The 26,340-nt window shown below is 55.4% G+C and overlaps 3 protein-coding genes across 3 annotated transcripts; 1 reads left to right on the top strand and 2 right to left on the bottom strand.

Annotated features, from left to right (window-relative positions):
• Positions 1 to 275: 275 nt before the first annotated feature.
• Positions 276 to 1,650, bottom strand: LOC120692513. Its single transcript, XM_039975848.1, has one exon. The coding sequence runs from the start codon at positions 913 to 915 to the stop codon at positions 592 to 594; it is 324 nt and encodes a 107-aa protein (XP_039831782.1). The 5' UTR covers positions 916 to 1,650; the 3' UTR covers positions 276 to 591.
• On the top strand, positions 1,634 to 4,035 carry LOC120692509 (probable leucine-rich repeat receptor-like protein kinase At1g68400). Its single transcript, XM_039975836.1, has 2 exons — positions 1,634 to 3,215; positions 3,317 to 4,035. Exons 1-2 carry the CDS (start codon positions 1,958 to 1,960, stop codon positions 3,871 to 3,873), a joined length of 1,815 nt encoding a protein of 604 aa, XP_039831770.1. The 5' UTR covers positions 1,634 to 1,957; the 3' UTR covers positions 3,874 to 4,035.
• A 5,970-nt stretch (positions 4,036 to 10,005) lies between these two features.
• On the bottom strand, positions 10,006 to 12,070 carry LOC120692503. The gene is made up of 3 exons (XM_039975828.1): positions 12,022 to 12,070; positions 10,391 to 11,239; positions 10,006 to 10,277 (listed from the first exon to the last, which is right to left on the bottom strand). Exons 1-3 carry the CDS (start codon positions 12,044 to 12,046, stop codon positions 10,222 to 10,224), a joined length of 930 nt encoding a protein of 309 aa, XP_039831762.1. The 5' UTR covers positions 12,047 to 12,070; the 3' UTR covers positions 10,006 to 10,221.
• Between the last annotated feature and the right edge of the window lie 14,270 nt (positions 12,071 to 26,340).

Raw genomic sequence — 26,340 nt, 5'->3', positions numbered from 1 at the left:
AAGCCTAAGTGCAGTCCAAGGATCCAGTTTAACTAAATCAGCAGCCCACGAATTCAGCAGACCACAAAACATAATGTCTTGTTCGTCCATTGCTCTCGTTCCCTCGCTCGAGGGGCAAAGCCAGACGAGAAAACCATTAGAATCGGATGCATTAAACGTTGGGTAGGCTACAGTAATTTTCCATTAATTTTAGCAAATTTCGTCGGGGTCCGACGACCCAGCTCTGCCCCAGCCCATTTACACAAAGGCGGCGAGCGTGCCAGTTGCCACGCCTTCTAAATCTAATCCAAACTCGTATTTTGTGGTCACAAACACACATTTAGAGAATGAATTTTAGTTAAGAATTATTGTTCCAATACGAGAAAATTGTTTCAAAAATTTCCGTTGCTTAAAAGCGTCTCTTCAGTCTAAACCGCTGTAGTGGCGCGATTAAAGAGCCAATTGATCAAACGAAAAGGTAAGATGCCTTTCTTTTTTTTTTTTGCTCAATCGCTTCCATTAATCGAATTCTGAGTTGTGAGTTCATATAGTATCATCGACTGCACAAAAGACATTACGGATACCAGTAGTAGCATATGGAACGTGCGTCGATCAGGCATCGTAGGACTCCCGCCGGCTGCCACCGTCGGCGTACGGGAAGAAGTCGATCTGGGCGTCGTCCTCCAGCTTGAGGTCCGCCGGCGTCTTGCCGCCGCGCAGGCGGATGCAGCCATCTACCAGGAAGGTGCCGGTGCCGTAGCCGACCTCAGGCGCCTCGGCGTAGTACCTGTCCATCACAGCCTGGAGACGGTCCGTCGCCCTCATCCTGTGCTCGACAACGCGGCCTTCCTGGTCCACCACCTTGAGCGTGACGAGCTCGGCCTTCACCTGCAGCCTGGCCAACTCCTCCAGCTGCACCATCATCCACCGCGACATGCCGGCCTGCGGGCTGGTCGATCCCCCGTGCGCGACGCGTGCCCTCGTTGATCGATCTTGTGAGCTGCGAGCCTGCGAGCTCAGATGGGGAGCAATGGCGTGGCGCGCAACCCGTGTGGGTGTGGCTTGCTTATATAGGGGACTCAAAGTGGATAGTAGTAATTCATAGTAACTGCACAGACTCTTCGGCAACCGCGGCAGAATTCAGGGAGCCCGGTTCCGAAGCGCCAAGGGTTTGGGTATGGAGCGGCGCCGGCGGCGACTCCGCGTCTCCACCGGCGGCGATTTGGAGAGGCGCGAACCGAGGCCGACGCCACTACAAAGAGATTGTTGGGCTAGGTTTACTGGGCTGCAAGGCCTACCTGGCTTGGATGCACACCAGCCCACAGCACAAAATAATCCAACAAAAAATGCCCCGACACCTGAACCAAGTTCGGTACTCCGGTTCACTGTGGAACTTGCTGCAATGCAAAGTGAAGCTGGAATCTTGTCTGCACCCCTGCCACTGGTGCCACTGCCAGCAAGACGCCAACGTCCCCCTCGGTACTCCCGTGAACTCGATAGTCGATACTCCTCCACGCGCCATGGAACCGCGAGCCCTCTCGCTTCCTTTCGGCCGTTTCCGTAAAGCGGAGTGAGCACCAGTATCTCCCCGGCGACCATCACGGCTACGTGCAGCCCACCAAGTGCGTCCAAGTTCCTTCTGCCCAAGGCAGGGAAAAGGGCCTCGTCAGCTCCCTCCTCGCCTCGTCTGCTTGGACCTCTCCTCCTGGCTCCTGTCGCCCGTGGCCGCTTTCACCTCCACCCTCCCCAGTCCCCATGACCATTGACACGCATGGGAGGGAGTACGAGACAGGACACGGCACCGCTACCCAGCTTTCTTCCTCCTTGGACCCCTCTGCTCGTCCTCGTCCTACGCTTTGTACTCGTGCGCCGTTCAAAATTGTCTACTCCCCCGCGCGGAATCGTCACCCCCGCGCTATAAAACCCGTAGATTTCTCGGTCAAACGCAGGCGAAAATCTTCTTTTTGCAGCTGCCAAGATGTCTCGCCTCCGCCATTGCTCGTTGTTCCTGCTCCTCGCCGTCTTCATCCACCTATCCATACGCTCAGTGCACGGAGAGCTCGCCAATGGCGGCCACCAGGACCTGCCCGCGCTGCTCGCTTTCAAGGCCTACAATCCGAACGCCACGGCCCTGGCGACCTGGGCCGGCCCCAACCCGTGCTCCGGCGCGTGGTTCGGGATCAGGTGCTACCGGGGCAGGGTGGTGGGGGTCTTCCTCGACGGCGCGTCGCTGGCCGGCGCCGTGGCGCCGCTCCTGCGGCTCGGCCAGATCAGGGCGCTCGCAGTCAGGAACAACTCCCTGTCTGGCGCCCTCCCCCCGCTGGACAACGCCACGGCGAGCCCGTGGCTGCGGCACCTGCTCGTCTCCCGCAACCACCTCACCGGGAGCCTCAACGTCTCGCTGGGTGCTCTGGTCACGCTCAGAGCGGAGCACAACGGCTTCCGGGGAGGCCTGGAGGCGCTGCGCGCTCCGATGCTCAGGAGCTTCAACGTGTCGGGGAACAGGCTAGCCGGTGAGATCTCCGACGACCTGTCCAGGTTCCCGAGCTCGGCTTTCGCTGACAATCTTGCGCTCTGCGGCACGCCTCTGCCAAGATGTGCTCTTGCTTATAATGCATTGGGATCAGTTAGTTCCTCCTCGAATGCTACCACTAGTATTGCTGCTCAGTCTCCTAGCGGTGGTGTCTCTTCCAGCAATGGAGGTTTCAGTAAGCGTAGCTTGATTGCGCTAATGGCCACCGGCATTGGCAACGCGGTGCTCATCACGGTCTCGCTAGCCGTCTCTGTTGCCATGTTCGTGTACATGAGGAGGAAGCTCCGGTCCGCGAAGGATGCTTCCGACGCGGCGCCGTGCCTCGAGGAGGAGGAGGACAAGCGGAACGGAGGTGACGGCAAGTGTCAGAAGAGCAGCGGGCTGGTCTGCTTCGAGGGCGGCGAGGAGCTGCGGCTGGAGAGCCTCCTCAAGGCGTCCGCCGAGGTGCTCGGCAAGGGCGTGTCCGGGAGCACGTACAAGGCGGTGCTCGAGGACGGCATCGTGGTGGTCGTCAAGCGCCTGAGCGCGCTGCAGTTCCCCGCCGGCCGGAGAAAGGCGTTCGACCGCCACATGCGGCTCGTCGGCCGGCTCCGGCACCGGCACGTCGTCAGCCTCAGGGGGTACTGCAACTCCAACGGCGAGCGCCTGCTCGTCTACGACTTCCTCCCCAACGGGAGCCTCCACTCCCTTCTGCAAGCCCATGGTGGGTTGCGTCGTGCCGAAATGAGGAAAAAAAAAGATCCAAATGCATTGCCAATCTGCAGTCGTGTTCTTGACGGCCTATTTAATTTGTTCTTGTTGCAGGTGGTGGCGCGAGAAGCCTGGACTGGGCGGCGAGGAAGAGCATCCTGTTCGGCGTGGCGCAGGGCCTGAACTACATCCACACGTTCCCGGCGCGCCCGGCGCTGGTGCACGCGAACGTGAAGCCGTCCAACATCCTCCTGGACGAGCACGGCGGCGCGTGCGTGTCCGAGTGCGGGCTCATGCGCTACGCCACCAACATCCAGCACTCCATCCTCCCGCAGGCCGCCCGGTTCCCGCCGGACCTGTTCCTGGGCCGGGCGGCGGCCACGGCGTCGCCGGCGCCCGCGTCGAGAGGCGGGTGGCACGGGTACGCGGCGCCGGAGCTGGCGCCGGGGGCCGGCGCCGGCGCGAGGGCGACGCAGGAGTCGGACGTGTACAGCTTCGGGATGGTGCTCCTGGAGGTGGTGGCGGACCGCAAGGCCGCGGACGGCGAGGAAGGCGGCGAGGGGGAGGAGACGATGGGGATGGTGAGGATCGGCATGCTGTGCACCGCCGAGGCGCCGGAGGAGAGGCCCGCGATGGCGCAGGTGCTCGCCATGATGAGCGAGTTCATGTGATGCGGCTGTGCTTGCCTTGTCCGTCGCCATTGCCATTTGCTACTTGCCAGTGGTATCAGTATGTACCTGCAGTACGTCGCCTTGTTGAGTCTAGCTTGCTACGCTGCAGATGTCGAATCGAAATGCCGCGGGAAAACGAAAAGTTCTTCACATCTTTTATAATTGGAGCTTCCTCCAGAAGTTGCCCGATAATAATCAATCAACGAAACACTTAAAAAGAGAGAGGTTCCTCTAACAATACCCGTGACATTCCCCCATTATTCCGGCCGGTGGATTAAACTGGGAGCGCAAATGTAAGTAAGCCCAAAGCCCACCGGCAAACTTAGGATGACAGCTGCCCAACAAACTGGCCCGAAACGTTTCCGAGCAGGCCGGAGAAACACAGAAATGTTCTCTCGGTCAGTGGGCCGTTGGGAACGAGAAGCCATCCTTTTTTTCTCTCTCTCTTTGCGGGTAGGGAACGAGAAGCCATCGATCGACCAGCGTCCCACATTTACGAGCACGGTCAAAAATTCCATAAAAAACATACCACACTAGTAAAAAAAAAGAGCGTGACACAAGCTGCCAACCACGGTTGGATCGACGAGCTCGGATGATACTGCAGGAGGCTGCGGCGATGGCGACGGCGCACCATTTCCAGCTTGGAGCTGGAGCATGCCAGCCGGGATACAGCAGGCCGATATGGCTGCCGCCACCAAGACAACTCATCTGTGGACCAGTGCTTAACCAGCAGCACATGGCTCGCGGCTGTCAAGTGGCAACGCCAACATGCTTCAATCATTTCAACCTTCGGAACCCCGCGCCACAGCATTCTTCTCGAGGGAGGAAAGAAAAGTAAAGCCTTTCAATTCTGAATTGGTTCATCATCATGAATAAATATCGTTACGCCGGTCGTTCTGTTTCAGAATTCAGATAACGGTGAGTGTCCATTTTCAATTGCATATTTCAATTTTTCCTTTTCTAGACACGCATCGTTTTGCTTTGTAACGGGTAAAGAACTACCGGGACAAATTCGTTCGAGTTATTTCGCAGTCTGCACATCCAAATTCGAAAGTTTGCAGAGCAACACACATCAGACTGAATACGCAATTCCCATGTAGTATGTAATAATAAGATGGAAAGAATCAAATAAATGATCTCATCAATAACCAGAAACGGAGTGAGTACATGATCGACGCCACAGAGAACGGCGCGTCGACGCACGCCCCCACCGCCGCCGAACTCGTACATACACACGCCCACCGACATCCTCCCGACACGCCACGGACACGGACTCGACTCACGCCAAAACGAATCATCATATCAGCAGGACCCACGGGGAACGGCCGATGGTTCTAGCAGAAGAGGTAGCCGAAGGCGGCGGCGGCGAGGGACGCCGCCGCGAGGGGCACCGCGGCGGCGGCGTCGGAGGCGGGCGCCGGGGCGGGGGCCTCGATGGCGGCGGCGGCGGACGCCACGAGCGCGGCGGCCACGGCGGCGGCGGCGACGAACTTCATCCTGAGGCCGGCCATCTGCGACGAGGACGAGCTGGGTCGACGGGTTTCCGGGCTGCGCGAGATCTCCCTAGGAGAGCAGAGAGACGCGCGCAGCAGGCGAGGAGAGGCGGCTGGATGGATGGATGGATGGCTGGCTGGCTCGATCGATGAGATGGGGGAAGGACGGTGCCTGGGGGCGAGGGTTTTATAGAGGAGGCCAGGGCAGGGTCCAGGGGCGGAGCGGCCAGGTAGGTTGCGTGAGGCGGTTGTGGCCTTGTGGGGCGAGGGCGACCGGGCGAGGAGGGGACGCACGGCTCGCTGGACATTTGTTGGGTTCCGCGTTTGGTGGCGGGCGCGGCCGGTCAGGCGGGCAGCCTGGCATGTGGCATCGCATCGCATCGCATCGCTAACCTTGCCGTTGCGCGGGCGCGGCGCGCGGGGGGCCGTTGGGATCCTCTCTGCTGACCACGCGGCGCGCGCGCGCGTTTGAGCGCGTCCGTCGCCGCCCGCCCTTCGCGGAGCGTCTCCACTCCACGACGTCACGAGCCGCCCGCGCCAAGGAAACTTTAGGTTCCGTGGAGTACTTCCTAGCGCCGAGTACTGATACTCCCTGGCTTAAGAACGAAGTTGCTTCAAAACGGTTTCGTTCGTCGTATAAAAACCAAAGCTCAGATTCGGCGGCGAAGCAATGTGTTCGTGGTTTATTGTTTCAAAAAAAGAAAGCAAAATGTTTGTGGATTCGGAAAATGCTGCAGGAATTTGTGATGGCTCTTGGCTAGGCATGATGAGCCCCAGGAGAGGTCGCACGGACCACGGAGGGACCGGATCCAGAGGATCGCCGGCAAACGGTCATGCGCGCATGGGGCGAGCGAGACCAGGCTGGTGGTCACAGCTGGCGTGACAGTTGCGAGCGGCCCCCACACACATTAGCTGTCAGCGTAAAATACTCCGGCCGTATCGCGGCCGTGCCACCCACCACGGCACACCACTGATGGCTGTTAGAATTAGCCAGGCTTAAACATTAGAGGCTAATAATTCAAGATCCGAACATCATGACAAATCAATCTAATGCGGAATAAATTGGTAAACATTATACCAGCGTTAGCAGTAGCAGCAGCCATTTACGCCTGATCCGTAGAGGAAGTAGACGTTCTTGTCGGTGTAGAAGACGCAGCGGCGAATCGGCGTCCTCCGGGCGCCAAACGAGAGTGCTTGACCTTCCAAACCCCTCCAGTGCCCTTAGCGATCAGACTAACGGTGGCTAGGGTTTTAGATTGAGATGAATGGGGTGATTAAGGTGCTAACCACGACCTTATATTTATAGGCACTGTGGGGCTGGGGGCCAGCATCTGGAAACGGGCCTAATGGGCCTGCTGATCACAGCCCATTAGGGTTTTATCATTAGGTTTCCTTAATCACGTTTAGATGGTTTAAACGTTTCCTTAATAGTGAAGATCACAATATATCTTAACTGAAATATTTATTTCCAACATTCTCCCACTTGATCGAACGGTTAAGGCTAATGTTCGTATCATACTAATGTTCACCCTTAGTAGTAACAGAAAGTACCGGACCAATGCGTCGTCAGTAGCTTGATGCACTACTGGGACCCCATTACCCACAGTCTCACTGAAACACCTCGGTAGAACGCTTATTCGTTAGTTGGGAGTCATAATGGCCCTAAACCAGGACCTAAAGACTATCCACCAAACCCATATTAGTAACGTGCTGCTTAAACACGTTCGGTGGTAAGCCTTTAGTGAGCGGATCCGCTAACATAGAATTAGTTCTTATGTGCTCAATCTTAATGGTTCGATCCTGGCATCTTTCTTTCACAACACGATACTTAAGGTCAATGTGTTTGGAAGCACCACTTGACTTGTTGTTACTCGAAAAGAATACTGCAGACTGATTATCGCAGTATAACGTTATAGGTTCCGTAATGCTGTCAATTACCTTGAGGCCCGGAATAAAATTCTTAAGCCAAACAGCCTGTCCAGTTGCTTCATAGCATGCCACAAATTCAGCTTGCATCGTCGACGCTGCAACTAAACTTTGCTTAGAGCTTTTCCATGATATAGCTCCACCAGCTAACGTGTAGATATATCCTGATGTAGATTTTCTACTATCCACACATCCAGCAAAGTCAGCATCAGTATAACCCACAACTTCAAGGTTATCTGATCTTCTGTATGTGAGCATGAAGTCTTTAGTGCCTTGGCAGTAACGTAATGCCTTTTTGACACCAACCCAGTGGACCTTTCCGGGATTTTTCTGATATCTTCCAAACATTCCGGTAGCAAATGCCAAGTCAGGACGCGTACAGACTTGTGCATACATCAGGCTTCCGACAGCTGAAACATAAGGTATGTCCTTCATCTCATCTGATTCCAATTGGTTCTTAGGACATTGGGCTTCACTAAACTTATCGCCCTTCGCTAATGGAACAGGTGTGGCCTTTGTGGCCTTACTCTTATCCATATTAAATCTCTTAAGCATTTTCTCAATATATGCCTTTTGAGACAATCCTTGTACTCCTTTGGTCCTATCTCGGTGTATTTCAATGCCCAGAACATAAGAGGCTTCACCAAGATCTTTCATATCAAAATTGGATGAAAGAAATCCCTTTGTCTCATGCAGCATACGCTTATCGCTGCTCGCTAATAGGATATCATCCACATAAAGCACTAAAATTATAAATTTACCACCCTTTATCTTAGTGTAGATATAATTATCCACATCATTCTCCTTAAATCCGAATTTCTTAATGACTTGATCGAATTTAAGGTTCCACTGTCTTGACGCTTGCTTAAGCCCATACATGGATTTCTTAAGTCTGCATCCCAAATGTTCCTTGCCCTTCACAACAAAACCTTCCGGTTGTGCCATGAAGATGGTCTCATCCAAGTCACCATTAAGGAACACAATTTTGACATCCATCTGATGTAGCTCTAAGTCATAATGAGCCACTAGCGCCATAACGATTCTGAATGAATCTTTCTTAGACACAGGGGAGAAGGTTTCATTATAATCAATCCCTTCCTTTTGCGTAAAACCTTTGGCTACAAGCCTTGCTTTGAATCGTTCGACATTCCCTTTAGAATCACGTTTAGTCTTGTAGACCCATTTACAGCCTACTGGTTTGACTCCATTAGGAATATCTACCAGATCCCAAACATCATTGGAACTCATGGACTTAAGCTCTTCTTCCATGGCCTCAACCCATTTGGCAGAGTTCTCACATGATACTGCCTCTCTAAACGAGTTAGGATCATCAGCTTTCCCAATATCATACATGTCTTCACTTAAGTATGTCTCATAATCAGGGAAAACTATCTCTTTCCTAGCCCGCTGTGATCTTCTTAATGGTTCAACAGGCTGAGGTGCTGGTTGAGGTGCAGTCTGAGGCACCTCGACAGGGTTCTCAACTTCAGCATTAGGCGCCATTTGCTCAACTTGTTGTTCGCTCGCAGGCTCAGGAGCTACTTCAACAGGCGGAGCAGCGCTAGTACTCTGAACAGGAGGCGTAATCTGAACAGATGGTGTACTCTGAACGGAAGGAACGAACAGCGGCACTAACTGAGGTGTTACTGTTTCTTGAATCACCGGGATGGGAAGCTCAGCCCGTATTTCTTCAAGATTTATTTCCCTCCTCGGAAAGCTCCCACTGATTCCTGCATCCTCTAGGAATACAGCCTGCCTGGTCTCAACGAACTTAGTGAAACGATCAGGACAGTAGAATCGGTATCCCTTAGACTTATCAGGGTATCCGATGAAATAGCAGCTCACCGTCTTATCATCTAATTTCTTTTGCTGTGGATTAAATAACTTAGATTCGGCTAGACAGCCCCACACACGCAAATAATTAAGCAATGGTTTCTTCCCAAACCACAACTCATAAGGTGTTTTTGGCACGGATTTGGAAGGAACACAATTAAGTATGTGTGCAGCTGTTTTTAATGCTTCCATCCACAGCTCCACAGACAAAGTAGAATAACTAAGCATGCTGCGTACCATGTCCATTAGTGTACGATTACGACGCTCAGCAACTCCGTTTTGCTGTGGTTCGCCCGGCATACTGTACTGGGCCTTTATACCATTATCTTCAAGATACTTAGCGAATGGTCCAGGTACTTGGCCGAATGGAGCATGTCTCCCATAATATTCACCACCTCGATCCGATCTCACTAATTTAATAGTGACATTATGCTGATTTTCCACTTCAGCCTTGAATATTTTGAATTTATCTAATGACTCGGATCGATCACGAATGGGGTAAATATAACCATAACGAGAGAAGTCATCTGTGAAGGTAATGAACGAGTCAAAACCATCAACAGACTTTACTGGGAACGGGCCACAAATATCAGTATGAATTATTTCTAATAGGCCCGAACTCCGAGTAGCTCCTTTCTTAATTGTCTTAGCGAATTTCCCCTTAATACAATCAACACATTGTTGATCTAAGTCTGAGAGATCTAATGAATGGAGTATCTCTTCTCTTATGAGACGCTCAATTCTCCCCCTCGAAATGTGGCCCAAACGACAATGCCACAATTTCGAAGAAGTCTCATCATCACGCTTACGCTTATGCGATACATCATCCACATTCATTGCAGAATAAACTTTATCAAGAGAGAGCAAATAAAGATCGCCTTGCAAATGACCAAGGCCCACACTTAAATTATGAAATTTAATGTTGCACACAGAGTTGCCAAACTCACAAATATGTCCCGACTTATCTAAACGCGAAACAGAAATAAGGTTTCTCTTCAAACTGGGAACATAAAGAACATCATGCAAACTAAGGTTGAAGCCGCCTGGTAACTCCAAATTGAAGCTCCCAATGCCTTCAACCTTCACTTCATTGCCATCAGCCACTCTTAGACTTCGCTCCCCCTCTCTTATAGTTCGGATCGAACTGAATACCTGCAGTGAATTGGAAATGTGCACAGTGGCACCTGAGTCAATCCACCAAGTATTAGGAGAAAAATTCACTAAGAATGATTCATCAATAAAAGATACATAATCAGTAATTGTACCTTTGTTCTTAAGCCACTCCTTAAATCCATGGCAATCCTTCTGCTCATGTTTAGGTGACTTGCAGAACTTGCACAGCCTCTCATTAGAGGTCTTCTTATGAGACACGGCCTTGCTCTTATGGCCCTTAAACTTTCTCTTATGCTGCCTGCTGCTGCCAGATTCAGCCTGATGCTTAGGAGTGTTGCTCATGCTAACACGCCCAAAGCGCTCGCTGACCATGTTGACAGCATCCTTCATCCTCTCAGCTTTCTGCCTTTCTTCTTCCTCAACACAGTAGCTAATGAGCTCAGCCATGCTCCAAGTCGCCTTCTGAGTGTTGTAGCTTATTTTGAAGGGACTGTACTGTGCTGGCAGAGAAGTCATGATGAAGTGCACCAGAAAACCATCAGAGATAGCCATATCCAGTGTCTTCAGCTTATTTGCCATGTCACACATGCTCATAATGTGCTCCCTGATTCCACTTTGCCCATCATACTGTGAAGTCAGCATCTTCATGATCAGGGTGCTAGCATAAGTCTTGGAAGAACTCTTAAAGTTCTCCTCCACCTTGGCAAGGTATGCCTTGGCGCTCAGATCATTACCATCTTTGTCCTTATCAGGAATAGCACCACAGATGGCCGGAGTGATCGTGTTCTTAATGATCACGTTGGCCATCCTGTCTGATCTCTCCCACTTCTCAATGGCAGTACGATCACCATTGGGATCAGTGGGCTCTGCTGGCTTGTCTTGACGTAAGGCGAGATCATACTCACACACAGCAATGGCCACCTGAACATCTTTATACCAGCTTGGATAGTTGGTGCCATTCAGGGGCTCAATGGACTTCAGGTAGCCCGTCACAGTGTTCACTGAAAATCATGAGAACAATAACTTAATTAAACTCACAATTAAGATGCGCATAAGAAGTATGAAATTAACCCTACGATGGTCTGATTAAAATCATACATAAATTTCAATTTGCATCACCGATGGGGAAAACAAACGAAATTTATCATTAAAACTCGTAATTAAATCAACGATGGTCAGAATTAATTACAAGTGCTCTAAATAAACTTCCTGATGGTTCCATTTAAATAGAGTGCATCTTAATTGCTTATGGTGGATGAACATAATTTTCAGTGAATAAATGCAATTAAAACATAATTAAAAGCATTTACATAACTCATGGAAAAAATTAAATAAACATAATGCTGGTAATAATAAGTGCAACAGAAATAATTAAAGCCTTTAAACATAACAGCAATTAAAATTAAGCTTAAATCATAAGAAACAGTAAAAGAATAAGGCTTTAATATTAAATGGGCTAAAACTCATGAAAACAGCCCAAAATATCCCCTTCGCTCGCGGCCCAATATGCGCTCTCGGCCCATTTGGCCCATCCCGCGAAACCCTAATGCGCAACAATCTCAGCCGTTCGTTACAATCGGATGGCTGATAACTGATCTAGCATCATATATAAAGGGACGAGGCTGGTCGGAAAACCCTACTGCCTCACTGTTTTCCCTTCGCTCTTCCTCAGATTGTTAGAATTAGCCAGGCTTAAACATTAGAGGCTAATAACCCAAGATCTGAACATAACCTAGTTGATGACAAATCAATCTAATGCGGAATAAATTGGTAAACATTATACCAGCGTTAGCAGTAGCAGCAGCCATTTACGCCTGATCCGTAGAGGAAGTAGGCGTTCTTGTCGGTGTAGAAGACGCAGCGGCGAATCGGCGTCCTCCGGGCGCCAAACGAGAGTGCTTGACCTTCCAAACCCCTCCAGTGCCCTTAGCGATCAGACTAACGGTGGCTAGGGTTTTAGATTGAGATGAATGGGGTGATTAAGGTGCTAACCACGACCTTATATTTATAGGCACTGTGGGGCTGGGGGCCAGCATCTGGAAACGGGCCTAATGGGCCTGCTGATCACAGCCCATTAGGGTTTTATCATTAGGTTTCCTTAATCACGTTTAGATGGTTTAAACGTTTCCTTAATAGTGAAGATCACAATATATCTTAACTGAAATATTTATTTCCAACAATGGCCACGACGACCTCCCTCTCCTTCCTGCAAAAACTTGACCGTTGGCCCGGCCGCCGCCACCGCCAGCTCCACGCCAGATGTTTCACCGCGCATCCGCCCGTTTCGGCACGGAGGTAGGAGCGTGCCGGGCCGAGAGAGCTCGGCCGATGCCGATCTGCATCTGATCGCGGCAGGCCACCGACCGACGACGGACTGGTGGACGGACGCGCTGGCGTGCGGTGCGGAGTAGCGGCTCGCGACGCCATGGCGTATTAGGCTGGCGAATCGTGACGGGTGAAGGGGTTGTTGAAGAAGCTCCATCTGGACTTGGAAGGCCGTCGTGTATGGGTGATCACTGATCAACTGAGCATTGAATAATCCTTGGAAGCGAAGGTCTCCGACTCCGGTGGCGGTAAAACCGCGTTAGGTACCGGGCGCCACCCGGAACATTCCTCTTGCTTCTTTGTTTTCTTTGCTTCGGGCGTCGTTGCTTTTGCGGCGTGCGCGAGGCAGGTACGACGACCACGCGGCGTGCGTGGGCGCAACCGCCTTTCGTCCCGCGACACGACGGCCGGGAGCCACGCGGAAGTCGAGACCGGCCGGGCCGCGGCCGGCAAGCGGGCGCTTGCGTCGTCCTGGCAGCGTCGTGGAGGTGCGGGACACGCCACATGGTCACTCTTCCGAGCCCAAGTCTTTGAGCCAGTCAATAGTAGTGGTCGTGCAAAGAGCATGAGCATGAGCATTGGTGTTTTGACGGAGATCAGCGTGTAGAACGCACATTTATAATGGAATATGTAATTTGCAGATATTATTTAGTCTTTTTTTAGTACAGATATTATTTAGTCTTCTAATAGGAATGTAAATACACAATACTTTCATGTCGTTAGGAAGTTATAATCCTGATCAAAGGATATAATAATAAAAAACTGTCGGGTACCACAATTAGGGACACCCTAATCGGGGTACTAAGATCGCTCTAAACACGCAAAACACCTGTTAAAATAACTGGGCCCACTAAGGCCCACGGCATGCTTCCCATTCGGAAGAAAGGAAGGGACTCAAAGAAACCCAGCGTGCGGCCCATTCACATCCCCCTCGAACCCGCGGAACGATCTCCGTCTCGCTCGAGGGTCCCTCTCGGGCCCGCTGGACAATCTCCGCCTCGCTCGAGGGTAGCGGATCTACCCTCGAGCGGGTGACTCATCTCCGCATCGCTCGAGGGTCCCCGTCGGGATCCCTCGACTGCACTCCGCATCTCCGCCTCGCTCGAGGATAGCGAATCTACCCTCGAGCGGGTCGCTCATCTTCACCTCGCTCGAGGCCACCCCTCGGCACAAGGGACAAACAACCTCGCCGCCCAACTGCTCGTCGTACGAAGACATTAAAAGCCAGCCACTCCGCCACGGCTCAAAGGACGGGTGGCGTCAGGCCGCCATTCCCACAGTGGATGTGACCGGGGTCCCATCCGCTGACTCCGATTACCATTCCGCCATCCTGGATGTTGTAGCAGTGCCTTGGGACCTGCACGCGGAACAAGATGGGCTCGGCACTGTTCCCATTACTGTTCTGCCGACGCCGACCATCCGGACTCGCCTCCCACTGGGGAAGGGGTCCGGGACTTCCACGCGTCCCCGGGACCTTCTAGTGTGCACGCCCGCACTCCCACCAGGGGGTCCGGGGCCGTCGCGCGCCATTACTACCACCAGTCCACAGGGCCCACTACACACCACCACCACACCGCCTGCGGAGACACTGCAGGACGACCGGCGCGATCTTCACAGGACCAAGGACAATGCCCAGGACGACTGCGACGCGCGCCGCCTTCACACAGTGTACTTCCTACAGTGTTCGACCACTGTACCCGCGATTCAGGGGAAAACGATGACTTCCACGCCCCTACACTCGTGTGCGCCGCCCCCTCCTTGTAACTATAAAAGGAGGGGGCGGACTCCCTTCAAGCCTCTCTGGGCTCTGGCTGGTTAGACTCTCTCTCTGGCTTCTCTTTTCCAAGAGGACGTTCAGGAACTACTGAGCATTCATCTCAACCGACTCCACCCCTAGCAGAAACTTGGGAGCTTCCCTCCCTCTCTCGCCTTGCTTGTATCCCCTACCACAAGCACTCCGGGTGCAAGGTAATACAGTGCCCTCGCACACCCCCTTTGCTGGACGTACGGCCCCGCGGCCGGAACCAGGATAAACCGTGCGTTACTGTGATTGCCTCTTGCATCATCATCTGGGACGAGGAAACACGCAGCATTTACTAGTTGGGATCCAGGCCCCCAGGTCGAGACACCGACAGTTGGCGCGCCAGGTAGGGGAGCTGCGTGACTTTTTTTCTCTTTTTCCCATTTGATCTCTAGGGATGGCGGGCAGATCCAACCCATACCCCATGGGCGTTTCGGATCCGTTTCCAGTGGGATGCGTGATCTCGTTCGGGAGTCTCGAGTTCAGGGCAACCGGCAACGGTTACCTCATGCAGCTCCTCTCCCCCGGACGCAACCTCATCGCTCCGACTTCGCCAGCCCGGCGCAACAGGCGCTCGGGTCAGCGTTCGCAACAAGCACGTGCGGAGCGGCGTCGTGCGGCACGCCACAGCTCCCCCACGTGGGTCGAGGCTGGCATGTCGCAACTCAGCATCACGGCCAACGGGGCCACCGTTTCGTCATCGTGTGCCTCGGCGTCATCTGCGCCGGCACCATCGCCTGCGGCAGCACTAGTGCCTCCCAGGGGGGACTCGACTTCGGCGTCGCCCTTCCCCTTCGGGATGCGCAACGCTGCCGCCCACGCCTCATCAACCAGCGCTAACTTCATCGAGCATGAGGATCTGCCGGGTCATCACCTTCTGTCGATCCACAGCCTCATCGCGTCGTCTCCTGACGAATCCTACCCCGAGACGGCGAGCTCGATCGCCGACGACATCGACTTCTTCATGAACAACTTCGTGGCCGAGGAGGCCGAGGACTACTCCGGGGTTCGCCACCCCGACGCTCTTCGCTCGTTCCATCTGGCGATGGCTTACTGCCTCACCTGCTCCGAAGACTCCAGCGAGGGGGATTTCGATCCTTCCCGGGAGTGCTTCATGGCGGACCTTGCGGACGAGCAGGACGACAATGCCCCAAGCAACGACGGGGACGGCGGGGTGGACGTGCGGGCAAAGCAACTGATGGTCCCGCCTGCAGCCCCTTCCTCGTCAAGTTCAGCGGCGCCGCAAGCTCAACTGGCGCAGCTCAACAAGCTTCAAGCCAAGCTCGACGAGCAGCATCAACAAACCCAGGAGCTGCGCGCCGCACTCGAGCAGCAGCGTACCGTGCGTGGTGCACACGCCCAGGCGGCGGGACGTGTTGCCCGGGAGCGCATCCTGGCCGACGACAACGTCGACAAATCTCCGGAGCTGAAGACGGCGGGCGAGAAGCTCGTCGCTGCGGCTTACCTACTCCAAGCTATGCCCGAGCCATCGACACCTTCGGGCCGCAACCTGCGTCGCGAGGCACAGGAGCTCATCGAGCAAGCTGCCGTGCAGCAGGCCGAGAGTTCTGCGTCTCGTATGCGTTCAAAGGCCCCGAAGCAGCGTGATGGGACTGCGCATCAGGACCGCGAGGTTTCTGTGCACACACCCCCAGCGGGGAAGGGCAAAGCGGCCGTAGCGCCCGGTGCGAAGGCGCCCTCGGTGCACGAGCGCATCAGGAGAGTTCCCGTAAGGGAGCGACTCCGTGACACTCGCGGGCACGCTGGCGATGGCGACGCCCGCAACGTCATCGATGGCAGGAGCTACACCCCTCGACGGGGTGGATGCTTCGACCCTGAGCACGATAGGGGTGAGTCACCGGAGCCTCCGGGCACCCGGGTGTTCAGCCGGAAGATTCGAACTGCATCTTTTCCCCCGCGCTTTCAACAACCCAACACCCTCGTCAATTACTCGGGCGAGACTGATCCTGCAGTTTGGCTCAACGACTACCGCCTAGCGTGCCAGCTAGGCGGCGCGATGGAGGACGCGGTCATCATCCGCATCCTTCCTCTTCATCTTGCAGACGCCACACGAACGTGGCTCGAGCACCTGCCTGCGGATCAGATCCACAACTGGGCCGACTTGGTCCACATCTTCGTGGGCAATTTCCAGGGCACGTACGTGCGCCCTGGGAACTCCTGGGATCTCAAAGGGTGTCGCCAGAAGCCCCGCGAGTCCCTGCGTGACTACGTGCGATGCTTCTCCAAGCAGTGCACCGAGCTCCCTAGCGTCACCCACGTCGAGGTCATCAACGCTTTCCTCGAGGGTACGACCTGCAGGAACCTGGTGCATGAGCTCGCAAGAAGCTGACCCGTCAACACCAATGAGCTGTTCGACGCTGCCACCAACTACGCCGCCGGCGAGGAGGCCGTTGGTGCCATCTTCGACGACAAATTGAGCAAGCGCAAGGATGATGCGCCCGCGGAGGGCAGCAACACCATGCCCAACGCCCCCGCCAAGAAACAGAAGCGGGGGAGGAAGGGAAAGAAGCCGGTCCCACCGAACCAGCGTGGGTCGGGGCAGGCAGAGGACTCTGAGGAGGCCTTCGCCGCCGCCCCAGACCGAGCAGTGTGAAATGCTCAAGAAATACTACAACTGCGTCGCGCATCGCGACGAGGACAAGAAGAAGGATGCTGGCGACAAAGGTGGAGATGATGAGTTCCCCCCCAGTGGAGAACGTCTTCTTCATCTTTGGAGGAGCAACGACGAATATGACTTCTCGGCAGCGCAAGCGTGAGCGCCGCGAAGTCTTTTCCGTCACCAAAGCCACGCCATCCTACCTCGACTGGTCGAAGGATACCATCACCTTTGGCCGCGAGGACCACCCCGACTACGTCCCGCATCCGGGACGGTATCCGCTCGTTGTCGACCCCATCATCGGCAACACTCGCTTCTCCAAGGTGCTCATGGACGGAGGCAGCAGCCTCAGCATCATGTACGCCCCTACCTTGGAGCTCATGGGGATCGGACTGGACAAGCTTCGCCCCAGCAAGTCGCCATTCCACGGCGTCGCGCCGGGGAAGCGAGTCCAACCCCTCGGCCAGATCGATCTGCCTGTGTGCTTCGGCACAGCAGCCAACTTCCGCAAGGAGGTACTCACTTTCGAGGTGGTGGGGTTTCGAGGATCCTACCATGCCATCCTGGGCCGTCCTTGTTACACCAAGTTCATGGCCGTCCCCAACTACACCTACCTCATGCTCAAGATGCCGGGTCCAAAGGGCGTGATCACCATTGGCTCTTCATTCGAGCACGCCTACGAGTGCGACGTTGAGTGCGTTGAGCGCACGGAGGCTCAAGCGGAGGACGAGGCCCTCACAGCCACCCTCGACAAAATGGCAAGCGAGGCCTTGGACTCCACGCACCGACATGCCGGGAGCTTCGAACCCGCCGAGGGAATCAAGAAGGTGCCCCTCGATCCGAACCACTCCGACGACAAGGCGTTGCAGATCAGCGCCAACCTCGACGACAAATAGGAAGTGGTGCTCGCCGATTTCCTCCGCGCCAACGTAGACATCTTTGCGTGGAGCCCCTCGGACATGCCTGGCATACCGAGGGAGGTCGCCGAGCACTCCCTTGATGTCCGACCCAACTCCAAACCGGTGAAGCAGCGCCTGCGACGCTTCGACGAGCTCAAGCGCCGGGCGATCGGCGAGGAGTTGCAGAAACTTCTGGCGGCCGGATTCATCAAAGAGGTATTCCATCCCGAGTGGCTAGCTAATCCAATATTAGTGAAGAAAAAGAGTGGAAACTGAAGGATGTGTGTAGATTACACTAGTTTGAATAAGACATGTCCGAAGGTTCCCTTTCCTTTGCCACGGATTGATCAGATTGTAGATACTACTGCGGGATGTGAACTCCTATCCTTTCTTGATGCCTATTCCGGTTACCACCAAATCAAGATGAAAGAGTCCGACCAGCTTGCGACTTCTTTTATCACACCCTTCGGCATGTACTGCTACGTTACAATGCCCTTTGGCCTCAGAAACGCCGGAGCCACATACCAGCGGTGTATGCTCCACGTTTTCGGAGACCATCTCGGGCGGAGCGTAGAGGCATATGTCGATGATATCGTTGTAAAATCCAGGAAGGCGGACGACCTGGTTGCCGATCTCAAAGTCGCGTTCGATTGCCTACGGGCCAAAGGGGTGAAACTCAACACCGAAAACTACGTGTTCGGGGTGCCTCGAGGCATGCTCTTGGGTTTCATTGTCTCCCAGCGGGGCATCGAACCCAACCCTGACAAAGTCTCGGCCATCACTCGGATGGGACTGATCCGAGACCTAAAGGGGGTACAGAGGGTCATGGGATGCCTAGCATCCCTTAGCCGTTTCATCTCGCGTCTCGGCGAGAAAGGCTTACCCCTGTATCGACTCTTGAGGAAAACCGAGCGCTTCACGTGGACCCCCAAAGCCCAAGAAGCCCTCGAAAAGCTGAAGGCGTCGCTCACTCGCGCCCACATTCTCACACCACCTACGGACGGCGAGCCCCTCTATCTGTACGTAGCTGCGATGACCCAAGTGGTCAGCGCGGTGATCGTGGTCGAAAGACAAGAGGAGGGTCATACTCTGCCCGTCCAACGACCGGTATATTACATCAGCGAGGTGTTGTCTGAAACTAAGACACGTTATCCGCAGATTCAAATGCTACTCTACGCAGTGGTTTTGGCTCGGCGCAAGCTGCGCCACTACTTCGAGGCTCACCCCGTCACCGTGGTCTCGTCTTTCCCCTTGGGAGAGATAGCCCGCAACCAGGAAGCCGAGGGTAGAATTGCCAAATGGTCTGTGGAGCTGATGGGAGAAACACTCACCTACGCCCCCCGCAAGGCGATCAAGTCCTAAATCTTGGCTGACTTCGTGGCTGAGTGGACGGACACTCAGCTACCCCCACCACAAATCCAGGGCGAATGCTGGACTATGTACTTCGACGGATCGGTGATGAAAACCAGCGCCGGTGCCGGCCTCCTCTTCATCTCACCCCTCGGAGAACACATGCGGTATGTGATACACCTACATTTCCCTGCTTCCAACAACATGGCGGAGTACGAGGCCCTTCTCAGCGGCCTCCGCATCGCCATCGAGCTCGGCGTCAAGCGCCTCGATGTGCGCGGGGACTCTCAACTCGTCGTCGATCAAGTAATGAAGGAGTCTAGCTGTCACGACCCGAAGATGGAGGCGTACTGCAATGCAGTGCGCCGCCTCGAAGACAAATTCAACGGCCTTGAGCTCAATCACGTCCCGCGCAAGTACAATGAGGACGCCGACGAATTAGCCAAGATCACGTCGGGGGGACGGTAGACTACCGTCCCCCCGAACATCTTCGCTCGAGACATCATCAAGCCCTCTGTCGAGTTCAGGGACCCGACGGAGTCAGGCCCCTCGTCCGCTGGGCCCTCCGGCGGGAACCCCCCGACGGACGAGGTCGAACCCATGGACATTGACTTCGAGACCACCTCCGTGGACGAGGCCGAAGCAATGGAAGTCGACAAGGCCCCCGCTTCGCGAGACTGGCACGTCTAGTATCTTGACTGGATGATTCGAGGGGTCCTACCCTCGAACCGTGCTCAGGCGCGGCGCCTCGCCCGGAGGGCCAAGTCCTTCGTCCTAATCGACAACAAGCTACACAAACGCAGTCCCTCGGGTGTCCTGCAGCGATGCATCCCTATCCCCGAGGGCAAGGAGCTGATCCGCGACATCCATGCCGGCATCTGCGGCCATCACGCTGCGCCGCGCACCCTCGTGGGTAACGCGTTCCGGCAAGGCTTCTACTAGCCCACCGCGGTCGCTGACGCCACCGACGTCGTGCGGACCTGCGAGGGTTGCCAGTTCTATGCGCGAAAAACACATCTCCCGGCCCATGCTCTGCAGACCATCCCCATCACGTGGCCGTTCGCCGTGTGGGGACTAGACCTCGTCGGTCCGCTAAAGAAGGTGCTCGGGGGCTTCACCCACTTGCTGGTGGCGGTCGACAAGTTTTCCAGGTGGATCGAGACTCGACCCATCGGCAAGATCAAATCCGAGCAAGCAGTTTTGTTCTTCACCGACATCGTCTTCAGGTTCGGGGTCCCGAACTCGATTATCACCGACAATGGCACCCAGTTCACAAGCAAGAAGTTCTTGGTGTTCTGCGACAGTTTCCACATACGTGTGGACTGGTCGGCTGTGGCACACCCACAGACGAACGGGCAAGTGGAGAGTGCCAATGGCATGATCCTCCAGGGACTGAAGCCGAGAATCTTCAACAAGCTGAACAAGTTCGGCCGGAGGTGGCTCACGGAGCTACCCTCGGTCATTTGGAGCCTGAGGACGACCCCAAGCAGAGCCACAGGATTTTCTCCGTTCTTCCTCGTCTATGGCGCCGAGGCCATTCTCCCCATTGACTTGGAATACGGATCGCCAAGGCTCAATGCATACCAAGAGCAACAAAACCAGCGAGCTCGCGAAGACTCGCTGGACCAAGTGGACGAGGCTCGAGACGTGGCTCTCCTCCACTCCGCACGCTACCAGCAGTCCTTGCGAAGGTATCAAGCGCAGAGGGTCCGGCGCTGAGACCTCAACGAAGAGAACTTGGTGCTGAGGCTCCGGCAGGACAACAGGGGCCGCCACAAGCTCTCACCTCCATGGGAAGGGCCGTACATAATCACCGAAGTGCTCAAACCCGGCACGTACAAGCTGGCGAACGAGAAAGGCGAAATCCTCACCAACGCTTGGAACATACAATAGCTACGTCGCTTCTACCCTTAGCATTTCAAGCTATTTGTATATTGTTCGTACTCGCACTTTTAATTTCCCGAAATAATAAGGAAGTACGCTTTACTTATTGCTTTTTGGGAACCTTCCGGACCCTCGAGGGCTCGGGTGCACACGAACATTGAGGTACGCTCGGCTTTACCCTCGGCAAAGCCGAGCCTCCCTCGGGGGCTACTACGGGGGCAACCCCCGAACATCCCCAAAAAGTCGCCAATATTTTTTCGAAATATTTCCGTCTCGACCCTAAGCTTCTCGTATCCTTTGAAAAAAATGGACGCGAGGCGTAAGCAACTACGGTACGGGGCTGGCCGAGTCGTGGGGCCGCCTACGCCTCCGGGATACGGCACCCCCTCACCACCCTACGCCTACGTTGCTTATGAACGCGAACTTCCTCGCAGATGTTTATCTAAGTCGCATACGAAGAACACGGAAATAAAGTAAAGAAATATAGGCTCGAACTCACAAGGCCTCGACGGGCCACACATTCAAATTACGATAATAAAATCTCTTATAGGATGCGATTACAAAGCGCGACTATGATAAACACTAATCTATTTACATGGGCTTCGAGGCCCAGTTTTCCTACAGGCTACCATCCCCCCCCTTGCAGGCCCTCAGGGGCGTCGAATTCGGCGATGGGAGGGATGTCTGCTTCGAGCTTCTCGGCAAGGACGGCGGCGAACTCCTCCGCGGCTGCGTCAGCTTCATCCATGATTACCGACGCGGCGTCCGCATCCGCATCATCGGGAACGACGTACCCCGACGACACCCTCTGGAGATCCATGAGGTAGTGTGTCGAGGCCACAGCGAGAGCCCGCAGGACACCGAGATGGAAGGTGCTCTTGGCGTGTTCGGCAATCCGACCGCCTAGCGCGCGCAGGCGGCTGATCGCCGAACTGCCCGAGACGGCACCCTCCCCCTCGAGCTCTTGACATACGCTCACGGCGGTCTGCTCCAGCTCAGCAAACTCCATCTGCACCGCCGTGAGCATGGTGTGGACCGCTTCCTTCGCCGCGGTCTCGTCCGCCACCTTCTGCCTTGGCTCTGAGCAAAGGAAACCAACGCCAGTTACGAAAAGTAACAAATCAATGAAAAATCGAAGGTACTCACCCGTGATGTTCTTTTGCGCCTCCTCCCTCTGGGCTCGAGCGGCCTCTTCGAGTGAGGACATGGAGGCTTCCTTCTGCTTAAGGGTAGCCCCCATGTTCTGGAGGGCCACCCCCTTCTCCTCGAGGGACTCGCCCTGTTCCCGGAGGGTCCCGGTGAGCGCAGCCACGGCTACCTCCCTGTGGAGGAGCTCGGCCTTCTGCTGCTCGAGCGTGGTGCTGAGACGCTGCAGCTCAGCGCTTTGCGCTTCAGCCTCTTGAGCTCTATCCTCGAGCGCCGTCCGAAGGCGCTGCAGCTCGGCAGCTTGTGCCTCGGCCTCCCGGGCCTTCTCCTCCGCTGCCACCCTCTGGACATCCCGCTCACCAGCAACCCGCGCCAGCTCCTCCTCCAGCGCCTGCTGACGCGCTCCCAGATCCGCCATCTTCGTGTTGGCGTCAATATTCTTGAGTACCAGCTCGGCGTTGTGCTGCCCGAGCTGGCTCAGCTGGGAGTACAGCCAGTTCATCTTGGCGCTCTTTTCACGCGAGATTTCCCTTAGCTGCTGCAAAGGGGAGGACGTGGGTGAAGACGCGTAAAAGTTAAATCAAATCCGAGCAACTTTCGGGGGGAGTATTTACCTGGCTGACCTGGTAATCCGCGTCCTCGAGCCCTCCACCTTGCTCCCGGGGGTGAGCTCGAAAATCGGCAGGGCCCTTTCCACGAGAGGGATAACCCTCTGCCGGTGGAAGTTCGCGATGACGGCCGCTGCCGTCAGCCCCTTCTTCGCCAAACGCGCCAGCGCGTCGGTGAGGCCCTCGAGCTTGGCTTGCTGCGCTGGGGGCGACACCCCCAGTCCCACTTCGGTGGTCGCTCCCGTGAACTCTGTTAGTAAACGCCGGGAGCGCGCCCCTGAAGTTCCGAAGGTAGAACCACCCTCGACTCCACCCGGCGTTGTTCGTCGTCATCTTGCTCGAGATGTAAAAGTTCCTCCGGGTCGGCGGATGTGGAACGTCAGGCCACCGGCGCACACGAACCGCCTCGGCTGGTTCCGTGCGTTCTCGACGAAGAGTTCGCCACGGAACAGATGGATCCAGAGGTCCCAGTGGGCTTCGATGCCGAGGTACCCCTCGCAAACGGCGACGAAGACCGCCGCCTGCGAGATGGAGTTGGGGCTGAAACTGTGCAGCTCCACTCCGTAGTACTCGCACAAGGCCCTCATGAACCTGCTGACAGGGACGCCGAAGCCTCGCTCGTGGAGGCGCACGAAGCTCACGACATAGTCTGTGGAGGCTTCGGCTCGGTCTCGTCCGGGTGCGGGGAAATCCATGCCGGCGCCCCCAAGCTGGGGTTCCGCGGCAGCAGCCGGTCGGCGACCAGCTGCTCCAGAACCGCCACGGTGGCGGAGGACTTCCCCCACGGCAAGGGCTCCTGGATGTCCGACATGTCTTCAATTCAAGGGGGAATGTGGGAGCGACGGCTCTGAGATGGCTAAGGTGCCCCTTCTCCCTTTTTTCTCTCCCTCTCTCTCTCTCCTTCCTTTTCCTCCTTCCGCTCTTGGCTGCGGGCTCAGGGTGCAGGGGAGGCGGAGAAGGCAAAGCAGAATGAAGGCGAATGGCCAGGTGAGCCAAAACACCCCCTTTCTCTTCATTTTTATTCACCATAACGGGCGCAGCCGCAAACACGGCCCAAATCTACAGCGTTGAATGCGGTAGATTTCGCTATCACTGGCGGCTGGGCCCCACGACCGCGGAGTCCCCCACGCGCGCACACAGCAATAACTGCGGCACGGTAACTGGCGGGTGCGGCACGACTGTTGCGCTATCCCATCCGTCAGCCGCCGCCCACGCCGCTTCATCTGCAAGAGGCTGTCGCCTGAAAAGGCGCGCCCACACCGCACCGCACAAACCGGGCCACATCGCCCACCACCAGCGGAAGACCCGCGCGCATGACTCGCGACTCTGCATCGTTTCCGAATCACGACGGAATATTCCTTAAAGGGGTCTCTTTACCCTCGAAGGAATCGCATTTCGAGGCCTTACTGATTAGGGGGTCGAAGCCTGGCCCTTCAGGGGGTTCGACAGGCGCCCCAGATCACTAGAGTCAGGGACTGCAGGGATGTGCCGTACAAGCTACCCTCGAATGCGGAGTTCAAGACATCCTACGCAGTGTTCAAGGCCAATCGAGGGTGCCTAGAAGGGGGATCCCATCGAGCCCTCGGACCCTATCGAATGGGTCCGAGCCCCGCCTAGCGAACCTTCGCAAGTGCTCTATGTGACGTGTCTATGGACCACGAGCCGACCCTTATCGAACGGGGCACGGACGTCCGCTTGAACAACCCGCTAATAGCTCACTGAAGCAGCCATAGCTCGCGGCCCGGGCATGGGTAGCATGGTGCGCTTAACCCCTCCTCCCTGCGGAAGGGCGACGAGGGTCGTAATCAAAGTCGAGGGTTCCCCTAAACGCCTTCATACGGGCCTGGGATCGGGGGCTCCTCGCACACCACGGTTCAAACCGCACCCTCGAATAAATCAACAACCGTCACTTATGGAGCTCCACGTGTATAACCGAACCCCCCCCCCCCCCCGCTATTAGCGTACGTTCCCCTAACGGCTAAGCTGAACGCCGGGTCGCTGTACCAGCACTGAGAGTGCCGAGGCCGGCTGAAAAAGTGCCGATGCCGGCTGAAAAAGACGCTGGACGGCCATCCCAGTAAAGCTACCAAGCGGGACAACATTTATAGCCCTTGGACGAGCACAAACTCTCCTCCAAGGCCTCGGGGGCTACACCCGCGGGTGCGCTGACGCGCCCCCGCGAAGGTGACTTCACACATATTCGAGGGTCGTAACTCTATGTACACCCCTATACCTCCGGTAATCCTCCCCATAGAGGAGAAAGGGGACTTTATTGCTCAAATACAAATAAAGATTACAAACGGTTACCGGCGCGAAGCCATCGAAAGATACAAACAAGTTGACACCTACGTGGCAATTTTCCCTATCTTGGGGAGGAGCGAGCGACGAAGAAAGGCACTGTAACACCTCCGGTGTTTAACACTATATAAAACAGGCAATTAACATGCAATGACACATTAAACCCTCCCCCAACTTCTCAATTACTGCAAAGCCGAAATTCCGTTTAAATACACCAAAAAAAAAGTCAACTCTCGCACCCTTGATCAAATGAACTTTTGCCCAACACGAAAGTTATAGAGTTTGACAATATAAACAGCTTTCGTGTTCAAAGTTTTTCAAGTTACAACATGAAATTTTGAGTTAACCCTGAAAAACGAGCGAGATCATTAAACTTGATTTCAAATTTTAAACTTTCAAACCAACGCTCAAATGAACTTTTGCCTAAAAGGAAAGTTGTAGGAAATTTAATTTTGAACAACTTTCGTGTTCAAAATTTTTCGAGTTTCAATTGAAAATCTTAAGTTTGAACCAAGTCAAACTGCTGACTTTTTCTTCCTCTCTCCACTCTCTTTCTCTCTCCCCTCTCTCTCTTCCCCGCTGACTCTCCCCTCTCTGCTCTGCGTGCGCGCGCAGGCACTTGAGCGCGCGTGCGCTCGCTGCCTCGCTGTGCCGCTGCCGCAGCCTCGCTGCCTCGCTGCCGCCGCGCTGCCTCGCCGCGCCGCTGACGCCCCTCCACTTGAGCGCGCACGCTGTCCTCGCCGCGCCCTGCCGTTGACGCTCACGCCACGACAAGAGCACGGCGACGCGCCGCCTCGCCGCCGTGGCGCCCAAACGGGCCGGCCGTGCCCTGCCGAGCCGCGGACCGCGGCCGGACTTCATTACCGCGCGCTACTGACACCACCAAACCGCTCGCTGCGCCCTGACCCGCCTTCAAGGCCGCCGGGCGAGCACACCACCGCCAGACCGCGCGCACGCCGCCGCCGCCCTTCTTCTACGCCCTCCCCTCCCTGCCGAACTCTCCCTTCCCCCTTTGCTTCGCCCAAGGGCGTTCCACCCTCGCACTCAGCTCCCCTCCCCTTCCCAAGCCGAGCCAAGCCGCCCCAGTGCCAGAACACGCCGCCGCCCACGCCATTGCCGCCGCTCGAGCTCACCGTGGAGCCCCTACCCCCGGTGCCCCTCGGTCCAAATTGAA

This window comes from Panicum virgatum, chromosome 2K (genome assembly GCF_016808335.1).
Source record: "Panicum virgatum strain AP13 chromosome 2K, P.virgatum_v5, whole genome shotgun sequence".
NCBI lineage: Eukaryota > Viridiplantae > Streptophyta > Magnoliopsida > Poales > Poaceae > Panicum > Panicum virgatum.
Note: the sequence above shows the minus strand (reverse complement) of the source record. Positions and strands in the feature narration are given on the sequence as shown.